This window comes from Acinonyx jubatus, chromosome B4 (assembly GCF_027475565.1).
Source record: "Acinonyx jubatus isolate Ajub_Pintada_27869175 chromosome B4, VMU_Ajub_asm_v1.0, whole genome shotgun sequence".
Taxonomy (NCBI): domain Eukaryota; kingdom Metazoa; phylum Chordata; class Mammalia; order Carnivora; family Felidae; genus Acinonyx; species Acinonyx jubatus.
The window spans coordinates 81,706,644-81,728,092 of NC_069387.1; the positions used below are offsets into that span (position 1 = coordinate 81,706,644).

The 21,449-nt window shown below is 51.1% G+C and overlaps 2 protein-coding genes across 2 annotated transcripts; one reads left to right on the forward strand and one right to left on the reverse strand.

The window, feature by feature from the left end:
* Positions 1-5,688: 5,688 nt before the first annotated feature.
* On the forward strand, positions 5,689-9,292 carry GPR182 (G protein-coupled receptor 182). The gene is made up of 2 exons (XM_015073192.3): positions 5,689-5,868; positions 6,388-9,292. Exon 2 carries the CDS (start codon positions 6,404-6,406, stop codon positions 7,547-7,549), a length of 1,146 nt encoding a protein of 381 aa, XP_014928678.2. The 5' UTR covers positions 5,689-5,868; positions 6,388-6,403; the 3' UTR covers positions 7,550-9,292.
* A 1,293-nt stretch (positions 9,293-10,585) lies between these two features.
* Positions 10,586-18,611, reverse strand: ZBTB39 (zinc finger and BTB domain containing 39). Its single transcript, XM_027071445.2, has 2 exons — positions 18,467-18,611; positions 10,586-16,961 (listed from the first exon to the last, which is right to left on the reverse strand). Exon 2 carries the CDS (start codon positions 16,915-16,917, stop codon positions 14,782-14,784), a length of 2,136 nt encoding a protein of 711 aa, XP_026927246.1. The 5' UTR covers positions 16,918-16,961; positions 18,467-18,611; the 3' UTR covers positions 10,586-14,781.
* Between the last annotated feature and the right edge of the window lie 2,838 nt (positions 18,612-21,449).

Consider the following 21,449-nt stretch of genomic DNA (forward strand, 5'->3'; position numbering starts at 1 on the left):
TGATTTCATCTGATTGAAGCAGTATGGGTCGCCCATGTGCTGAACACTAGAGCCTTGAAGGCTGCAGCCCCTCGGGGGCAGGGACTGAGTCTCACCAGTTTTAGTCTTCTAGTACCTGGCAGCACCTGGCGTCCTACAAGATGAACACATGCGAAAGTAGATGACCCTCCAGCATCCCACTTCCCTCTCCATTTTCACCTGCATTTCTCACATTGTCCTGCCGCGAGATTCCCCAAAGCCTCCCTTCCTCCCCTCTTAATGAGGGAGGAGGTTCAGGATGATCTTGTGAGTCCTTTCCATTTCAACTCTCGGGGAGTCTAAGAATCTATGTTGTGGTCAAGAGGGAACCTTAGGAAGTCAAGGCCTCCGGAAACGCTGGAGAAGTCAAGGGGCATTGCCGTCCAGCCCAGGTTACGTGCTCAACAAAAGTTAGGAGAAACTGACTAAATCTGGGATCAACAAGGAGTGTCAGCACATCTACGGAGACCCTGGGGGAGGTGCTAGGGATCAGGAAGTGGAGGGGGGAGAGTTCCGAGGGAGGGACAAAAGCCAGGAGATGGATAGGAAATTACAGGGTGGGGAAGAGTGAAGGCATGCTGGGAGGCTGCTGGGTGGTGCCAGTTTCCCTGGGGACCTTCCAGTGTCTGTCGGTCCCTCAGAGCCTCCTCTTCCTGGCACTAACCTTGCACACCTCCACATACATTCTCTTGGGAAATCATAGGGAGGAAACAGTTGTCCTTCATCTTGTGACAGCAAAGACATTTCACCTCCCATTTCTCAACCCCTCCCCAGGTCATCCCATGCTTCTCTCCGCCTCCACAAAGGGGACGTTGCTCTCACTCAAGAAATTTCCCAGAATTCCAAAGGCTGAGTCACCTCCACCCAAGTGTATGCTGTGCTTCTAAAACTTTTTTATCCACAAGAGGCGCTTCGAGGGCGGTCAATTTTAACCTTTTGGACATTGTGGATCCTTTTGAGAATCTAAGGAAGACTCTAAGCCCCATAAAAATGACTTAACACAACATATGGGATTTTGAATATGCTTTTCAGGCAGTTCGCAGACCACCTAAAGCCATTAGGTGCCAGGAATCTAGGTCAAGAATCCCTATAATCAGGATTTACAGTGTGACACAGGCTAGTTGTTTAACCTCTCCGTGCCTCACGACATGATAGAAGCCTTGCCTATGACAGTGTAACAACTTAATGAGGATCAAACAGTACATGTCAATCACAAATGCTAACTTGTCGCTATCGCTTTTGTGGTAATTCATAGTGGCATTGGGAATATTCTTGACCTTTCACGTGAGAAACAGAACACCAGACAACTAAATGAAAGAGGAAGCTGGTGTCGATCCAACTGAGAGAAAAACGGCTCATAGTGGTGGGACTGGGCAGAGGTATCTCAACGTAATTCCCCAAGAAGGGATCTCTCCTTCCTCATCCCCAAATAGCGGGAAAGGAACATGCTTATGCCAAGCACTTTACATATCTCGTATGTCCCATACAATAACCCCTGAAGGAAGCATCAATCACCTCACTTTACATATAAGGAAACTAAGACTCAGAAGGGTAAAGTGACTTGTGCAAAGTCACACAGCTACTAAGTAACAGAACACGGTGTCAAAGTCAGGTCTGGTCCCCGAAGTAGCGTTAGCTCCACTGTGCCTCAGCGAAGAGTGAGTAAGCAGGAAAGAGCTGAGCAGAGCCAAGGACAGGGTCGCTGAACCACATCCTTCTTTGGGACGCCCGGGGACCAGGCTGGTGCCGTTGGGCAGATAAGGCTGCCTCCCTGGCAGGGGGAAGCTGCGGCAGGAGGGCCAAATGACCTCTGTGGCTGGGCTTGGCTTCTGTACTCAGTGACCTTCTGGCAGCTAGGCTGGAAACGGAAGTACAGTCGTTGCCAAACTCCTCAGCCTAAACCAGTCCGCAATCCATCCGCCCTCAACACACAAAGTAGGGTCCTTGGCCACACAGGCCAGACGGCCTGCCCAGCCCTCCTTCCAGGGTCCAGGCACAAGCCCTTGGCCCCCACCTGACCCTGGGAAGCTGCCTGCTTTTATCTGTGCCTCCAATAACTCCTCCCTGGTACCTTCCTTCCTTTCTGATTGTTGATTACAATATCTTGTCTACATTTTTTGGAAAAAAAAAGTTGGGGAGGTGGTAGGAAGGAGAAAGAGCAAATTTCCAGGAATTGTTTTGCTGCTGCTGTTCCTGTTACTTGGAGCAAAGCTGTGTGCTGCTCCCCTCCTGCTCAGGTTGGCAACAAGCCTGGGTCCTGCCCCCTCTGTCTTTCCCTTCCTTCCAATCTCTCTCTCTCCAGCTGCACACCTCCTCCCTCCAAAGAAAAACAGCCACATGAAAACTGCAGAGCTGTCACTTATTTCTTCCTGAGGGAGCAGCTTTCCCTCTGTGCCTCTGCCAGAAGGCACCCCATCATTTCCTCCTGCTGCACATACACATTCAGTGATGTGGGGGAAGGGGGGCCGGGGAGCAGGTGGAGGGTGATGTCTCCATACGGGAGGGAAAAGATCCTGGGGTCAAAGATTCGGAGACCCAGGAGACATGAGCCACTCGAGTACAGTCTTGAGAGGAATGGAAATGGCCATGAGTCAGAATGTGTAGAGAGAAAGAACAGAGATGAGAACTAGGTCTTCCTGGAGGGTGCTTGATCTAGTAGAGCCTCCACCTGCATGGGTCAAAGGTATGGAGAAGGAAGTGAGAATTTTCAGAAGGCTCTCTATTAAAAAACGATATCCATAGGATAGAAACTGGGATCCAAAAGAGAGAGAAAATAGAACTGTCTGAAAAATCAAAGTAAACCACATTTTACATTGTCATAGCTCATCATGACAGATTTCTTGGTCTAGGGGCGGTCTGATGTGTGAGAAGTGTGACATGATAAGAAATGTATACTTGGTCTCTGCCCCTAATTCCTGAGCTCTTAAATCCCTTGGAATTTCCCAGATAGTTTCAGGATGGGGACTGACTCCCAGAAAGACCAAGCCTTGCCTAGATGCTTGGAACGCCCAACCTCGCCTCCTGTCCTCTGGGAAGAAGTCAGAGACTAGAGTTATAATTTATAATAGATCATGCCTTTATGTTGAAGCAGGCATAAAAATTCCAAAACTGTGAGGTTCAGAGAGCTTCTGGGTCGGTGAACATATCCACATGCCAGGAGGCCAGTGTACCCAACTCCATGGGAACAAAGCTCAGGACCCTTCCCAACCTCACACTATATACTCCTTATCTGGCTGTGCATTTGCATCCTTTATAATAAACCAGTAAACAAAGTAAATGTTTCCCTGAGTTTTGTGAGCCATGCCAGCAAATTATTGACACAGAGGTGGGGGGATTATGGGGACTTTGTAACCATGTTGGACAGAGTCATGTTTGTGACTGGCATCTAAAGTGAGAACAATCCTGTGGGACTGAGCCCTTAAACCTGTGGAGTCTGACACCAACTTCAGGTTGGTGCCAGAATTGATAAATTTTAGGACACCCACGGTTATAGGGTGTCCGGGAGTTGGAAAACTAATTGGTATTGGAGAAAAACCCCTACATATTTGGTGTCAGAAGTGTTATGAATAGAGAAACAGTTTTTCTATAGAAGGCTTTAAGAAACTTGCAGAATTAGGGGCGCCTGGGTGGCTCAGTCGGTTGAGTGACCGACTTCGGCTCAGGTCATGATCTCACAGTTTGTGAGTTCGAGCCCCGCGTCAGGCTCTGTGCTGACAGCTCGGAGCCTGGAGCCTGCTTCCAATTCTGGGTCTCCCTCTCTCTCTGCCCCTCCCCCTCTCATGCTCTGTCTCTCTCTGTCTCAGAAATAAATAAACATAAAAAAAAAATTAAAAAAAAAAAAGAAAATTGCAAAATTAAAAATATCCCCTCTTGTGGAGATAGTTGCACAACAATGGGAATATCCTTAATTAATTAATTAAAGTATTAATTAACCAATGAATGAAAGTATTAATTACTTTAAATAATTAATTAATTACACCCAATGTGGGGCTTAAACTCATGACTCCCAGATCAAGAGTCACATGTTCTACCAACTGAGCCAGCCAGGTACCCCTTACTTAATGCTACTGAACTATATAATTAAAAACAGCTAAAATGGTGGGATGCCTGGGTGGTTCAGTCGGTAAAGCATAGGACTTTGGCTCAGATCATGATTTCACAGTTTGTGGGTTCGAGCCCTGCATCGGGCTCTGTGCTGACAGCTCAGAGCCTGAAGCCCGCTTCGGATTCTGTGTCTCCCTCTCTCTCTGGACCTCCCCCGCTCATGTTCTCTCTCTCTCTGTGTCTCTCCAAAATAAATAAACTTAAAAAAAAAAATAGCTAAGATGGTAAATTTGACGTTATGTTTATTTCACTACAACAAAAAATTAATTAGCAATCTTAAAAAAAATCACCTCCTTGAATGGATAAACAGAATGTGGCCTATCCATGCAATGGACCATTACTCAGACATAAAAGGTCATGAAATGCATATACGTGCTATAATGAGGATGAACCTCAGAAACGTTATGTGAAGTGGAAAAAAAAAGACACAAGGGTCACGCATTGTATGATTCCATTTATGTTAAATATGCATGATAGGTAAATCCACAGAGACAGAAAGCAGAATGGTTATTGCCAGGGGCTGGGAGAAGAGGGAAGTAGGCAGTGCTTACCGGGTATGGGGTTTTCTTGGGGGGTTATGAAAATGTTAGGACCTAGAGAGGGGTGGTGGTCACATAATAACATCAATGTACTAAACTCCACTGACCTATACACTGTAAGCCGGTTAATATTGTTATGGGAACTCCACCTCGATTAAATATGCGTACGCAATCCCCTCCAGCCAACACACCTTGAGCCGCGCGGCTGAGACGGGCTACCTCTCTGGGCTTAACAGAAGATGAGAAAGCCCATCCTTTCTCCCCGCAGGGGATACCACAGGGTATCTCAGGGGTCAAACGATTAACTGAGGTGAAAGTAGGCTGAGAAGCAGGAGGCTCTGCTGACACATCCATGGGCTCTGAGCCTTGCCCTCTAGCTTGGCAGGAGAGAGAAGCTTGGTGTCTGTCTCTCTCTCTCAGCCACCCTTGGCCACACTTCACGAGAAGTATGAGGCGGTGGGGGAAGGATGCTGTTCTCCCCCTCCGGGTCTAGGAGACTCCCTGAAGCTCAGTGCAGCCCCCTTTCCCACCCCACGTTTAATCCTCCCTCTGTGTCCAGCTTCGCACCCCAGAGCCAAGATGCAGGCTGGGGAGAATGGCAAAGGGATGGGTGCGAGCCAGCGGCAAAGGGCAGAGTGACTAAAAGCCTGGCTGATTTTCAGATTTCTTTTAGCCCGCCCACCCACATCCAGTTCTGCTTTTGTAGGAATCAACAGACAGGGGAGAGTGGGATTCCAAGCCAATTTAGAGTGGAAAGCACATGTGTGTGTAAAGCATTGACCACAGGCCCAGCCCTGTGCTGAGCACTTCACCTTGTTGGCTCACTTAATTCTCACAACACCCCTGTTAGTAGATATTATCGTCCCATTTTGCAGAGGAGAGGACTGAGGCTTAAGGAGGCAAATTCCCATAGCTAGTGAGTCAAGAGTCTGGATTTTAATACTTGCAGCCTGACTCCTCCCCGCCCCTGGCACACTGGGTCTTCTGCTGTGACTTCCCCTCTATCTGGATTGGGGGAAGGCAGGAAAAACACTGACCCTCTCCCACAGAGCCTCAGCCAGTGACACTGCTTCCTGGATGAGAAGGACGGCCCTGAAGCCCACAGCAAAGCCAGCCCCACAGTCCCTCCAGTCTCCTTGCAGCTCCCCAGCAGCCCAGACCCACCACCGGCCCTCCAGGACCAGAGGCGCTCCAGACAGAAACTCAGGTGGGTGTCACCCTCTCTCAGGGAAGAAGGGAATCGGGGCTTGAAGATAATTGGCTTTTCTGCACAATCCACAAATGTTCCTAGGGATAAATCAGAGGGGTGTGTGTGTGTGTGTGTATGTGTGTGTGTCCACATCCATAGCCCAGATGGCGAGACAGAGTTAAGACTTCCTAAGGAAGGCCCACACGAAAGGGCCAAGGGGAGAAGTGGAGGTCAGAGATGGCCTGGGGCTGGAGATAGGGTGGCACCGGCCAGGCTGGGGAGGAACCTGGTCAGGCACCAACAGTTCTGGTCTCTCCCACCACTGAGCCCTAAGAAAATGTCTCTGCTCGCAGGTCAAAGCTGGCAAGGGAGCTGTGTACTGTTTATACACAGTTTGAATATTTAAACTGCCTTTCTTGCCTCTTCGGACCCAGAATCTTCCCCCAAAGCCTCCTGGTCCCGGTAGCCCACTAACTTGAGGCTTAAGGCTGCTTTTGAGGTCTCCGTTCTCTTCCAACCCTCTCTTCTCCCCACCAGGCATTTGCTGGTCCTGATGTCAGTCAGGGACAACATGGGGCCTACCCCCTCGGAAGGGTTCACCACAGCACCTGCCAGTGACTTTGGGGAGATCCACAACTGGAATGAACTGCTCTACTTCTTCAACCACACTTTGCCCGAGTGCCACATGGAGCTCAGGGAGGACACCAAGCAAGTGACCCTCTTTGTCCTCTACCTGGCCATCTTCGTGGTGGGGCTGGTGGAGAACCTCCTGGTGATCTGCGTCAACTGGCGCTGCCTGGGCCGGGCGGGGCTGCTCAACCTCTACGTTCTCAACATGGCCATAGCAGACCTGGGCATCGTCCTATCTCTGCCCGTGTGGATGCTGGAGGTCATGCTGGACTACACCTGGCTCTGGGGCAGCTTCTCCTGCCGCTTCACTCACTACTTCTACTTTGCCAACATGTACAGCAGCATCTTCTTCCTGGTGTGCCTCAGTATCGACCGCTACGTCACCCTCACCAACACCTCTCCCTCCTGGCAGCGCCACCAGCACCGGATGCGGCGGGCCGTGTGCGCGGGTGTCTGGGTCCTCTCTGCCGTCATCCCACTGCCCGAGGTGGTGCACATCCAGCTGGTGGAGAGCTCGGAGCCCATGTGCCTCTTCATGGCGCCCTTTGAAACGTACAACACGTGGGCCCTGGTGGTGGCCCTGTCTACCACCGTCCTGGGCTTCATGCTGCCCTTCCCTCTCATGGTGATCTTCAACGTGCTGACGGCCTGCCGGCTTCGGCAGGCGGGATGGCCAGAGGGCCGGCGCCACTGCCTGCTGGTGTGTGCCTACGTGGCCGTCTTTGCCGTCTGCTGGCTGCCCTACCACGTGACCCTGCTGCTGCTCACGCTGCATGGCACCCACGTCTCCCTCCACTGCTACCTGGTCCACCTGCTGTACTTCTTCTACGACATCATTGACTGCTTCTCCATGCTCCACTGCGTCGTCAACCCTATCCTCTACAACTTTCTCAGCCCGAGATTCCGGGACCAGCTGCTGAGTGCTGTGGTCCACTACCTTCCCAAGGTCCGGGCCAGGGGGGACAGACGTGCTTCCTCCCTCTCCTCCTCCTCCACTCAGCACTCCATCGTCATCATCAAGGAGGGCGCCCAGCCCGCCACAGCAGGCCCCAGCAACACCCAGGCCTGAACTTCTAAGCGCCAACTACCTCGCCCATCCCTGCCCCTCAGCCTCTCCTAGGCAGCTGAGGTAGATCCCACTCTTCTCCATCAGCAAACTAGGAGGCTAGACGTGTAGGTGAGAGATTTTTTTGGGGGGGGGGGGAAGGGTCAGAACACTCATGGTTAATTTTGAGTATGTCCTGTAATATTGAGGTGAGAGGAGGAGAGGGAGCCAGGGAGGGGTCGAGAACAAGTCCTCAGTGTTGTACTATTTGTCTCGGTCCTCAGGACTAAAGAAGACACTCAGGAAAAAAAAAAGTGAAATAAATAACAGAGACAGCTATGACTCTGGCTCTTTCAAAACTCTGTACTTCCAGCTGGGATAGGCTAAAGAGATGCTCAACAGAGACGCACTCATTTCAGCAATCACCCTGGCCGGAAGGAGTGTGCTCCGCAGGGAGCTCACACAACTTTCCTTTTGTGTTTGTGTGTTGCTGTTCTCCCAGAGAACTATGCAGGCTGTGAGGACAAGAGGTCAGAGGCCAAGGAACCAGGAGGCCTCAGCAGGACGTTTCCTAGCATCCTCAGTGAGATGACAAATGGAGGGGGGTGAAGCAGAGGTCTGGCTCCCCACCCTTCCCACCATCCAGGAAGTGGCTCCATTTCCTTGCTGATACTCTCCCCTTCATCCATCCTGCTTCCCTCCCCCCGAAGCAGAGGAGCCATCCCAGAGTCAGTGCTCCTCACAGCCCACCTGCTCCTGGCTTCAGATCTAGGACATCTCCAGACTTCTAGAAAGAGAGGCTATCAGAAATCCATCCCCATCCTGCGCTTTCTCTCCAGATCATAGGAAAATATCAAAGGATGTCCATTCTGGGAGCAGACCTTGGGACAGCCAGCAGCAGGCACTGACAGATGCTCTGTCGCTCAGCCCTTGTCCCCTGCATGGGATGGGGAGGCAGAAATTTTCTGATTCTGCCACAGGGCAGAGTTCTGGTATTCTTACTTTTTAAAAAATGTTTATTTATTCATCTTTGAGACCAAAAGAGTACAAGTAGGGGAGGGGCCGAGAGAGGGGGAGACACAGAAGCCAAAGCAGGCTCTAGGCTCTGCGTTGTCAGCACAGAGCCCGAGGTGGGGCTTGAACTCACAAACTGCGAGATCATGACCGGAGCTGAAGTTGGACGCTTAACCGACTGAGCCACCCAGGGGCCCCGCTCTGGTATTCTTCTAAGTCTGTTCTCACTGCTAAACTTCATTCTCCTTGGCCAGGTCTTTTCATAATTTTCCTGTCCTGCAACTTACTTCTATTCATGCTTGTCCCATAGATAGGAAATGAAGTCTTCTTATTAATAAGTAGGTCTTCTGGGGGCACCTGGTGACTCAGTCGGTTAAGCATCCAACTCTTGATCTTGGCTCAGGTCATGATCTCAAGGTTTGTGAGAGTGCAGAGCCTGCTTGGGGTTCTCTCTGCTCCCCCCCTACTCATACTCTCTGTCTCTCAAAATAAAAGACAATTTTAAAAATCCTAAAAAAAAAAAAAAAAAAAAATTAGGTCTTCTGTAAACAACTCATTTTATCAGGGTCCCTGGGTGGCTCAGTCAGTTGAGCGTCCAACCTCAGCTCAGGTCATGATCTCACAGTTCGTGGGTTCGAGCCCCGCATTGGGCTCTATGCTGACAGCTTGGAGCCTGGAGGCTGCTTAGGATTCTATGTCTGCTTCTCTCTCTGCCCCTCCCCCACTCACGCATTGTCTCTCTCTCTCTCTCTCTCAAATAAAACATTAAAAAAAAAAATCTTTTTTTAAAGACTCATTTATCAGTTAGGGTCTAGGCCCGTGTCCACAAAGGCAAGGCCTAAGAACATGATCCACTGGTTCCAAGTCTCTGGCCTCCTAGTCCTGGCTGTGGAGAATGAAGGGCTTGTGGGCATAATCACTGAGAGCCTCTGTTCTGCTCAAGGGCTCAGTATTTCTGAAATGTTTAACTTGGAACAACCATTCACTGACCCAGAGTGCTCTCTCCTCTGTTCTTAGAAATCTGAAACCATATTCACCAGATTCATGAAACACGTGCTCCAATAGTGTACATACCCATGCATCAGGAGCACAGAGGGAAATCCCCCTATGATCCTCCTGCTCGTTGGGCCCAAATCTCAAAGGGTCTTAAGTGACAAACAGCTGCTCAGTGGCACAGAGCTGAGGGCTTTTTCAACCGGGAGAGTCCAGGTTGTGACATGGGGTTGCAGTAAGGGTTTAACCCAGTAATACAGAAAATGCACTAAAGACCCTCGTCCCTTGTGCTCATATAAAAACCAAGCCAAAATCTGATGCCTACATCACTGCCTCCTCGGACTTGGGCTCCAGAAGCTTCCTAAAGGGAAACTAATTTTACACCGGTCCTATCCCAAGTGACCTCAGAGGCCAACCCCCCACGGTCTCACTCTTCTCACAGATTTCTCTGGCAACCGCTGTCACCCAGGGCAGTATGAATACCTCCTCAGGGCCTCGGGAGGACAGAGAACAGTGATACTGACCACAGCAAGGCTGCTTGGCTCAGCACTGACTGAGCACCGCTGGGGGTCACGCCTGGCCACTGTGCTGAGACCAAATGGGCCACATCACGCCCCAGCCTCTGGGGTCTATCTCCTTCTCTGTGGAGGTACATTTGTTATCGACCTCGTGAGATTGTGCCAAACCTCCACCTCCTCCCTGATTCTGCCTCTCTCCGCTCCAACATACCATGTCAGTGAATCCGATGGCACTGGCAGGACACTTGGAGGCCAAATCTCTTGTCCAACTAGACATGAGCAAGAGTCCCACTACTCTCTGAGCCAACGGAAGATCCCCTCAGGGAGGCTTCCCCTGGAAAGGTTGGGTTATTGACTTAATTTCCCACTAAAAACAGGTCAACAAGTCAGCCCTGGGGGATTTCAGCTACAGGAAAGGAAGCTGCCACCTGGAAGAATCCTGGCAGCTGCGGAGAAAGCTGCCGCTAACGGGTGCTGGGCTCTGATCTCAACAAGGGACAGTAACCCCAGTCAGTAGGAAAAGAATTCTCGTTTCAAATTTCCTTTTTTTTTTTATTCTAAATAAAAACCACACTTTGTGCCGAACAATGGAATATAAAAGAATCAGATGTACAACGATTTTAGACATCTACTATTTGGGAAAAGAAGTTTACAAAATATACAAAACTTTACAGCAATAGATAGTAAACACTTAAATATTAGGAGGTCAGTACTTATTAATTTAATGGAAGGAAGTTAGACGTCAACAACTCTTCTTGGTTTCGTAAGAGACTTTCGCTAACAGAGGTGGGAGGGGAGGGCAGACTGGACAGGGGGAGGGGTGTTAAAGAAACATCGAAATCAAAACAGTTTCATTTCCATTCGGGTGTTCAGCTTACGATGCGTGATCACAATGAAATCAATGCTGTGTGCCTGTGCTTCCTGACTCACTCAGTGCAGGACTGAGGCAAAAGGATGTGTGGGGACCTCCAGATGGGCAGACTTCTCCACACAGCCCACTCCCGTGCCAACAAAATCAGTGTCCATCTATAAAAGGATTTGAATTTGCTTCCAAAGATGAGTAGTCTCAAGAATAGGGCACAGCTAGAGGCCAGAAAACAAAGAGTATTCATCAGTAGCAAAACCTGACTGGGGAGAAGGTATTTAAGCCCAAAGGTTTGTCCTGGAGACCAAGGGATGCTGAACAGAAAGGAAGAAAGTCAAAAAGAACTTTTACCCATTTCCTGGTTCTTAGAGGTCACGTGGGCCCAACTCCCACCTCTTTTTTTTCCAGCTAGCCATGAACTATAGAGACTCCCTGGGGCCTTAAAATTTAGGACGAAATACTAAAATACAGCAGCGCTTCCCAGCAGGTGCTGTGGCCATCAGTGAGCCATCACTGAGTCACAGGAGAAGCAGGATACAGATCCCCTCCTCTGGCCACAAGCAGCCTCTGCTGTTTCTTCCAATGTGCCATACAAGTATTACCTTTTTCCCTTAAGAAACAGGTTGGGAATAGCCTCATGCCTGGTTTAATGCTCTACAGTCGCCATCTCGAAATTCTTCATTTTTAAACAAAGGGCTCTGCAAATTACGTAGCTCGTCCTGAGTCAGAACAAGAAAAAGGAAAAAGGGAGAAAAAAAAAAGACATTCAGGGGTCAAAGAGAACCTCAGAACAATACAGCAGACTGCTAAACTGGGCTCCAAGGTGGGGAAGGGGGGGCGGTGGGGAAGGGGGGGCATGGGGGCAACAAAATCAAATGAACAGAAGGTTGAAAAAAAATAAAAAAACTCAAAAGAAAATGAATACCTTCAACCAGGTATCCCAGATGCCCTCTGCCACAATAGAGAGTTTCAAGTAAAACAGTTCAGAAAAGAGTGAGCTGGAGGCAGCAAACATGACTCCAAACAGAGGGAGGGGTCAGGTGTGAATATGGGGACAAGCAGAGGAACAGGGTTTGGTCAGTGAGCCTCATGAGCTACTGACCCTGCTACATGTCTAACTGCAACCAACCGGGCCACCCTGATCAACCACTTGACCTCAGGAGGATCAGGGAACGCAGTTTTTTGTTTAGTGTTTCAGGGGCAAAGTTTCAAGGATTTGCTTTTTGGTTTACTGGCAAAAAGGGAAAACTTCACAGTTTCAGGTTAAGTATACACACTACCCAGCATCCACGATGCCCTCCGTTAAGGAAAAGGGTTTCTCCAGCACACTGATCCATTCTCAGCTACCTGGCTGGGTTCCAGTAAGTACCACCTCTCTCAAATCTGACCATTCAAAAATCAGTCCTCATCAACAGTCTGGGAATTACCCAGCCTTGAAAAGCTTAGCAGACACTAGACGGTAGCCTTTTGCACGTTCTCCTTAAATTTCTAATGGTCAGCATGGGGAAGAAAGGGAGAAGCCAACCAGGGGTGAAAAATCTCAGCACTGGGGCACCTGGGTGGCTCAGTCAGTTGAGCGTCCAGCTCTTGATCTCAGCTCCAGTCACGATCTCCCGGTTCGTGGGTTTGAGCCCCGCCTTGGGCTCTGTGCCGACAGCATGGAGACTGCTTGGGATTCTGTCTCTCCCTCTCGCTGCCCCTCCCCTGCTTGTACTGTACTCTCTCAAAATAAATAAACTTAAAAAAAAAAAAAAAGTCTCAGCACTGCTCTCCTGACAAGAATGACCTGAGGCAACAGGTAACAAGTTGGGTTTAGATGGTGAAAAGTGGCCACTGTACAAATCTCTTTGTGTAACAGTCACCCCACCAGAGAGTCATGCACCCTAACTGGGAGGCTTTATCAACTTAGGGCTAGGGAGAGAGACAGCAAGTCCAACAAGGACGGAGCTTTGGCTTGCCTGTATATCTTAACATAGCTTCCCAAGTTTAGGAAGGATGAGAAAATGTGCAAAAAGGTCCTTCATATAACTTGTTACCCTCAACACAATCCCCAATCTACTCAATCACAGGAAGGAAGAGGGATAAAAGGCCTAGGAATTTAACAGGCCCCAAACTTCTAGAACTTACATCCATTATCTAAAGGGTAATGCAAGAGACCATGTGGAGAGAAAGAAAAGAATTTGCTTGTTTAAAGGCTTGACACCTTCTCCCCTATTCTAGCCCCCGTTTCCCAAATCTCTGGCCAGGATTGTCCCCTGGAATATGGCTACTTGCTGGAGAGAAACTCATTTTCCTGAAGTCACTAATCCAAAAGAGATGCTGGATAATATGTATATAAAAGCAAAAATAAATAAATATTATTGTCCAAAAAGGCTCTGTGAGTGAATTAAAACCACTTGCTTGTGAAACAGCCCGGGGTGCGGCTGAGTCCCACCAAGGGCAGTGTCAGGGCCTCGGCCAGGGACTCCCAGAGCTCGCCTGAGCAGGGTGAGGTAGTATGAGTTACTGAGGTGCTACCTTGTGAATATGCGAGATCCGAGGGCCCTCTCCCTCAAGCCTTCTTTGGGCAGAAACCCCTCAAAAGCCACAGAACGGAGCCAACCAGCCCCAAGGACTGGGCAGACTCCATCACAGCCACCCAGGGAGGGCCTAAACCAGCTGCCCTCCAATAGCGCCCCCTGGTGGCAATGCAATGACAGATCAGGATAAATTCCAGCAGGTCAAAGGTGAGCTGCCAAGGCTCCCGGCCAGTTAGTGTACAAAGTAAACAACGGGTTACCCGACTGGGACAGACAGAGCGCACATCCCGCTACACACCACGTTACCCAGGTCCCTTCAATCCTGAAGGGCTCACAGTCCATCACTCTGCCACCTCATGGGGTCTTCTCATCTACACCACAGGTCAAACACACTTCTAGGTGGGAGACTGGATGTAAATTAAGGCAAGGCTGCTGCTGTCAGAGACATCCCCACCTCTCCACCAGGAAACTCAAGCTCGACGGAGGCCGCCAGATGACAGGTGACTGTATCAAAGTGGCTCCTTGTCCTCTTTACCCCACAGGGAAGGCCTAGCAACCTGGGCTATAACTCCATAAAACCATATTTCTTTGGAATTGAGGAGAAAGGAGAAACCTCCCTTCCTGTCCATCCCGGCTGCCACTTCTGGCGGCACCGCAGGCCACCTCTTCTGACTGGCAAGGATTCATCCCAAAGCGTTCTGACCTAAATAGAAAGCTTTGTCCCCAGTTTGGATCTAGCTGCCAAAAGATTTTACTGTCCCATCAGCAGATTAGAGTGTCGCAACAAGCAGGCACCTCCATCCCATCTGCCTTTTCCCTGCTGAGGGCTGGGCCGGGAACCTGAGGTGAGCTGCCCTGCTGACTAGTCTTTTCCGAACGACCACATTTCCAAAATCTCTCTCACAGCTGGGCGTCCCAGTTGGAAATCTGGTACTAACACCCACAGTGAAAAGCCCTCTCTCCACCTCCTCTGTTCAGTGAGGCCGTTGGTTGGATTGTTAGCAGCATAAAACCTATCAGTAAACTAAAACTTGAGAGCCTCGGAGAGGGGATCTAGTTGACGCCAACTGCCTGACCAGATCCCCAAACCGGCCTCAAAAGAATCAAAAAACACAGCCCTTCCTGGGCAAGAACAGGTAAGGAGGTAAACATGATAGGGCCGTCGCTTCTCAAATACAGTAACAGCTCGTGTGCTCTTTCTTCTTCTTTTCTTCTTTAAACACAGGACAGAACAGAATTCCGAGCAAGGCCAAACTGAAACTCTGGCTGGAGACGGACCAACAGCCACTAGAAAATCAACGTCCTGGCTGCCGCCTGGGAGCTCCCTCTAGCTCCGCTGGGACCCAGTCAGCTGTCCGGGTTCTTTTCTGCCTCTTTGGAATGGATAATGTACATGAAGGTCTGTTCGATGGTGAAGTCGGGCGGGAGGCTGCCTTTGTGCACGCCGACGTGCTTGCTCATGAGGTTAAGGGTGGAGCTGTAGTGGCCACAGACCGTGCAGCGGTACATGAGGGCCCCCGAGTGCGTCTTCAGGTGGCACTTGATGGTCGAGCGGCCTCGGAAGAACTTGTGGCACACCTTACACTGGTACGGCTTCTCGCCCGTGTGGATCCGCCGGTGGTAGTTGAACTCGCTTGTGTGGGCGAACCTTTTGCCACAGACCTTGCAGCTATACTTGCTGTTCCCAGCTTGGCCCTGCAGAGCCAGCTCCTCACTCAGGAACTCTTCCGCGGGCAGCTTCCGCTTCTGGAGAGCTGGGTGCTGCAGCCCAAAGCCAGGCCGGGCGTCAAGGCCACTGTTGCACTTGTGCTGGCTGACATGGTAGCGATAGGCGGCCTCCGACTTAAAGCTCTGGCTGCACAAGTGGCAGCGGAAGAGGGCGTCTTCCAGGCTTTGGTGCACGGCCATGTGCTTCTCTAGGAGATGCCAGTCCACAAAGCTGTTCGCACAGACAGAGCAGGAGAAGACTGAAATGCCGAGATGGGACAGCGTGTGCCACATGAGGCTGCAGAGGTTGAGGTGGCGCTGGTCACAGACACTACAGGCCTGGCCCTTCAGGTTTAGATGGTCCAGGATGTGCCCCCGGACCACGTGGAAATCTTTGGCCAGTGCCTTCCCACAGGCAGCGCATTTCAACTCCGCGGAGGCTGTCCCTGAAAACAAACCCAGCTTCCCAGACAGGGGATCGTTGGGGTGGACAATAATGTTGTTCTCAAATATCCCATCCCGTCGGTGGAGGGTCAGCTGCCACTGCGTAAAGAATTTAGTTTCACACATGTCGCAGGAGAAGAGGAAAATACCAATGTGGGACAGGACGTGGGTCACCCGGGAGTTTCGGTCCTGGAAGTGGGTCTCACAGACCTTGCAGTTGCCTGTCAGCAGGTCCACGTGGTCCCGAGCATGCTGTCGGATCAGCTGAATGTTGGGCTCTAGAACTTTCTTGCACACCTGGCAGGGCATGGCCTTATTCTCTCGGCTGTCACTCTCTCCAAAAGTCAGCTCATCCTCACTGTCGTCACTCAACTCGATCACCTCCTCGGCCGTGCCTGTCTCCTCAGTGGGGTCTTCAAACGGCAAGTCACCATCCCCCAGGTCCTCCAGCTGGAGCTCATCCATCTGCCCAAAGCCTGGATCTTTGGAGTGGTCGCTATTGCTCAGACAGGAGTTGGTCCCAGTGGTCATGTCAATTGCATTGTCAGTGGTGAAGAAACTGTTTTTACTGAAGTCTCCATTGCTCTGAACTTTGTATGGCTGGCAGCAGCTGGTGCTGGTTTGGATGCCCATGCTGACAGTGCCTAGGCCTGGCGGAGTCGCCATCCTGGGGACGGAAGTGAAAGGAGCAGGAGCATCATGGTCTTCTGTCTTTGGCGGCAGTGGCTGCTGTGGCAGAGGCAGGCTATGGTTAGTGTCACCGGTAACATTTCTCTCTTCGTCTTTACAGCTTCCTCCAGCATCACTAGGTAACACGTAGTTCCTATCAGGACCGAAGTGCTCCCCACCAGCCCGGAGGTCTCCAAGGGGATAGGTAGGTTCTGCCGAGCCACAACTCCGGGCGCCAGACTGGCTCTCACTGGCGCTGGTCAGGGGCTTGGCCACGGCCGTGCTCTCCAGGTCAGGAAAGGTGGAGTGGCAGGCCCGAAGGAGATCCTCCATACCCAGGCGCTCGGCCACCTCGTAGATGACCCCAACATTGATCAGGTCTGTGAAGAGCTCTGATGTGTAGACAAAGCTCAGAATCTTCTCAAAGTTGGCAGGGGTGATGAAGTCCACCACGTAGGTCCTGGCGGCATCGAGCCCAGTGTTCAGGAAGAGGTTCTGGAAGTAGCCAGCTGCACAGGCCAGCACGGCTTTGTGGGCCGGGAAGGAGCGGCTCCCCACCACAATGGTGACATCGCACATGGTCTCCGAGAGCCGGCACTTGTTGAGTTCCTTCAGCAGGTTGTTGGGGTGGTTGGTGCTTTGCAGTTTGATCCTCATGCCCATCTTAGCAGCTCCTGTGAAGTTGCCTCTATATCAGCACGGTTCACCTACGGACAGCAAAAGGAAGAGATGGATGGCCACACACATCCCTGCAGGCGAGGAGCTCTGCGGAAGAAAATACCGCCCGTCTGAGTGTTTCCAAGCCCTGGGTGGAGAAGAGCAGGAGAAAATGGACGTGGAGAGCTGGTCTATGCTGCTGGGCGCAATGATGGGACAATGACCCCTCTCCCTGCATAGTCACAGAGTCGTCCTAACAAAATCCAAAAGTATTGAAAAAAATCTGACAGCTTGGTCTTTAAGAGTCAGTAAGAGAGGCTGTAGGCCTGGTTGGACAGGAGCTAGTGCCTCAGAGCCAAGCCAGAGGCACCCTCTCAGACACCGTTTTTATTTCATTACCAGAGCCACGGCTCAGATTTTACTCATATTAATTTTCTAATTTCTTCCTGAATACAAGCTTTCCTATCTCATTGAGTACATTCACTTCTCTTACAATTGCCAAATGCCATATACATCTTGGGACACAATTACCAAAGCTCCATTAGCCACTGAGGGCAAGATAAGGTTGCTCTTTTAGTTTCCTATCAATGCTGTGTCTTTTCAGTCCAATAAACCTCTTGCTCATTCACGAGTTCCCATCTCTCCCTGCTACCTGCCTACTCTCTTGTCTCGCCATAGCCCAGAGCCATCCAGATAGTGTTCTGTCACCTTCTCTGTATGCTGTGGATGAAGCTAAAGCACTCAGGACCCAAAGAAATAAAGCAAAGTAGAATACACTGTGGTATTTACTCTTACTTAAATATGTTTTTTTTTTTCCTTTTACCACCCTCTTTGGGACTTATGCATACGCTGACCAGAACTACCAGATTTTTACTTGATGCTCTAAGAAGGCATCTAATTATATAGGTAAGACTCCTAAAGGCTTCCCAGATCCCACTTTTCCCCCCTTTCGAGTACTGCATGCCTAAGGAAGACAAGCTAGCTACATTCTCCTTCAGTCTCACCACTCGCCCCGCGCGACACAGCCCCTTTCTCCACCTCACCACCTCCTACTAACTCCCAACTTTTGCTGGGGTCCAAGAAGCTTCTGCGCATTGCTGGGATACCAGTCAAGCATCTCCCGGGCCCTGGTGGCCACACACCAGGTCGGGACACCGGAAAGCCTGAGTCGGGGGGTGGCAGGGAGGCAGACTGGGAACTTCCGAGAAGGCACCCCAACAATCTCGTGGCGCCGCAGTCTCCCCTCTGGAGGGTCGAATCCAGGAAGAAGGGCGTTGGATCGGGCGAGGGTGCTCCAATCTGGGGGCCACCGAGCACCTCGGTCCCTCCTCAAACGGCGGGGGATCCCCCGGAGCGCCTCCGGACGGGGGCCGGGGCGCAGGGCCAGACGGGATAGAAGGGATGGGCGGCGGGACCGGCCGGGGTCGGCGCGCGGCCGGGAATGATGGGTCCGGCCCAGGGGAGCCGGCAGGAGGGAGCCCAGCAAGAGCGAGAGAAGGGCCGGGAGGGGGGTCGGGCCTCGGCCAGGGGCAGCCCTCGGCCCGGCCGCGCTTACCCGGCTCCGCGGGGCCCGAGCACCATCGCCACCGCCGCCTCACACAAAGGCCCCGGCCCGCCGTGCCCGGCCCGACGAGGAGGCGGCGCCGCCGGCCGCGGCCAGACTCTCCATCCGCCGCACCGCTCGCCGCGCCGGCCCGGGCCGCCCCCGCCGCCCGGCCCGCAGCGCCCCCCGCCGTCCCGGAGGAGGCAGCGCCCCCCGCCGCTTGGTCGCAGCGCCCCCAGCCGCCCGGGAGGAGGCAGCGCCCCCCCACGGCGGGGCCGGGCGCCAGGTGGACGGGGCCGGAGCCGCCAAGACTCCGCCCGCCCCCAGCAGCCGGCCGGCCGGCAAGGCCCCCGCGCGCCGCGGTACCCCTGCCCAGGCCTCACCTCCCGCCCCCGCGCGGCCCTGGGACCGCGGGCCCGGCCGCGGCGCGAGCAGCTGCGGGGAAGTTTCCAGCTCCCTTGATCCTGGTTTTTCTGAAATGTTCTGATCTACCAGGCGGAAGACCATTCCCTCCTCGCCCTGGGACCCGGATAAGTGAAAAACCCTATCCCGACTCTACACTCATCCTCTACCCTGACCTAGGTCTCCTAGTCCCAGAAGCTTCTCAAAACTTCCACTATTGTGGTTTTGCAAAAAAGAGGGGGGAAAGTAAGATTATTTGATTAATTTATAGTCTCCATTAGGCTGTGAGCTAGCTAGGCTGAGAGCTTCCTGAAGTCAGGGATCTTTCTTTCTCGAGAACTACTCAATGCAGTGCTTACCACATACTTCCTGGTCCTTATGATTGGTGCTTAATAAAGCCTGCTTGACTGAATGAACTTGAGGGCTGGGCCCCTGGTACACGCTCTTCTGAAAATTCGAGGATGCCCCTCCTCCCACCTAGGGGCCAAAGGACGGAATTTACAGGATCCCACTCCACCTTGGGAGCCCAAGCCTGTTTCCTGCAGTCTGTCCTCCCTGAAGGCGAGCAGAATTTGCCACCCCAAATATGCCTTTTTGGCATAGGGATTATTTTAGATCGCTTATTTTTAAGAAACGGCAGGCACAGGAGAAGCTCTGAAAGCAGAATAGAAATTACATTTATAAGGGAAATCTCCGTTTGTAAGGGTGTCTCCCTCTCTGTACGAGGAAGAGAAAATGACTAAATCTCCAGAAACTCTTATCAATGGAGAAGGCAAGACTTAAATCTGCCTAACAACCATACCCTTATTTACCATGCTTGACCTGAAAACCCTCCATAACTGGCTCTCTACCCCCAGTATATTCTTTGGTCTTTAGCTAGAGATGTTATTTAAGGTGACGGCTTAGGCCATTTTAGGGAGTGACTCTGTTTTCCTGGACATCTCCCATGTATACAGGAGGTATACTGTTGAGGCTACTCAACTTCTGTTTGTTTTTCTCCTGTTAATCAGTCTTTTATTATAGGGTGGTCTCAGCCAAGAACTTGGAAGGGTTGAGGGAAAATTATTTTTCTTCCATTATATCTTCAACTGTTTCTAGAGTTCAGTTGTGCTGCTTCTATCCACTCGTTTCCCTTAGCACTGCATCTACCCTCCACATCCTCTCCTCAGATGCCCCTGCCCCAAAATTGTCATCAAACCAAAACTCCCTGCCCTCCCTTCCACCGCCCCTCCACCACCATTACCACCGAAGACATTAGCGGTCATGGGCATCCCATCCTCTCCCCTCAATACATAGGAACCCCTCAGGCTCTGGGACTCTTCTCTTTCAGCCTCTCTCCCAGCACATTCTGTCCACTGCCAGATGATGGAAAGCGGCCAGGCACAACCCCCCCAGAGCAGGCACACGGTAGAGTTCAGTAATTCCTCCATGGGTGAATGGGAAGAGGAGGATGCGCCGGAAGTTGCCAAGTGATCTAAGACAGTTTGGCTATTCAGTAACCATCAGTTATCTTGACGCATGTGGGAGATTGGGTGTCCCCGTTCCACAACCTCACTAACTGGTGTTAGATTATACCAAAAGCAAGTGTTCTACCAAATGACGCCAATCATATAATATTTATTAGCAAGGAGATACAAAAACGGTCATAGGACCCTCTTGTAGTTTGGGGGGCAGACAATCCCACTTAGCTCTCTCACGAAAGGGTCACTTGGAAGCTGATACACGTTCCAGTGGCAGGCCAACCCCCACAGTTGGACGAGGTGACCGAGTGTGCCCCTAAAGTGGACCCTCACACAACTGATAGACTCCACACCTCCAGCATGACTCTGAGACGTTAGGCTGCAAAAGTCTGGGGCCTCTTCAAGCTTCCTAACCAAATGCCTTAACTATCTCTGGGGGAGTGTTGACCCTGGTAAATGTACTTCACGAGCTAAGAAACCACCCTAAAGGTGTAGATTAAAGTTTATACTGTTTATAGTTGTGATATTGTAATTTATAATAAGAAATATATATATATATATATATATATATATATTTTATTTCATTACCAGAGCCTGTAGGTCAGAACACAGGTAACAACCTGGACATGAGAGGGCATCCCAAGCAAGAGGCAGTCTCAGTGCCTCAGAGCTCTTAACCTGTGGAATCTGATATTATCTTTGGGTAGACAGTGTCAGAGCACTGCTTGTTAGTGTGGCGAAACCACACCTCCACACACGTTGGAATTAGTCCAGAAACTTTAAGACTGAAATCTTTTTAAAGTAAAAATCACCATGCAATCCCAGTCACACACACACACACACACACACACACACACACACACACACACAGCTAAGTGGAGAAGCCACAAATCCGGTCAAGGTCTTATTGGCCAGGTCTCCTTAGGCACCAACCTCTTTACAACAGGAAGAGGAGGGCCAGTATTCCTTCACACGTTCTCCAAGTACAAAAACAGGAATCTGACTTAAAATTTGGCTTCCTTTTTCCTGGAATCCCAAGGACTGCAATTTTTGTCAGCCCCACCAGAGAGCAACCTTTCTGCATTTATGCTCCTACTTGGCAAAGCACTGTGTCATCTCAGCACACACGCCCA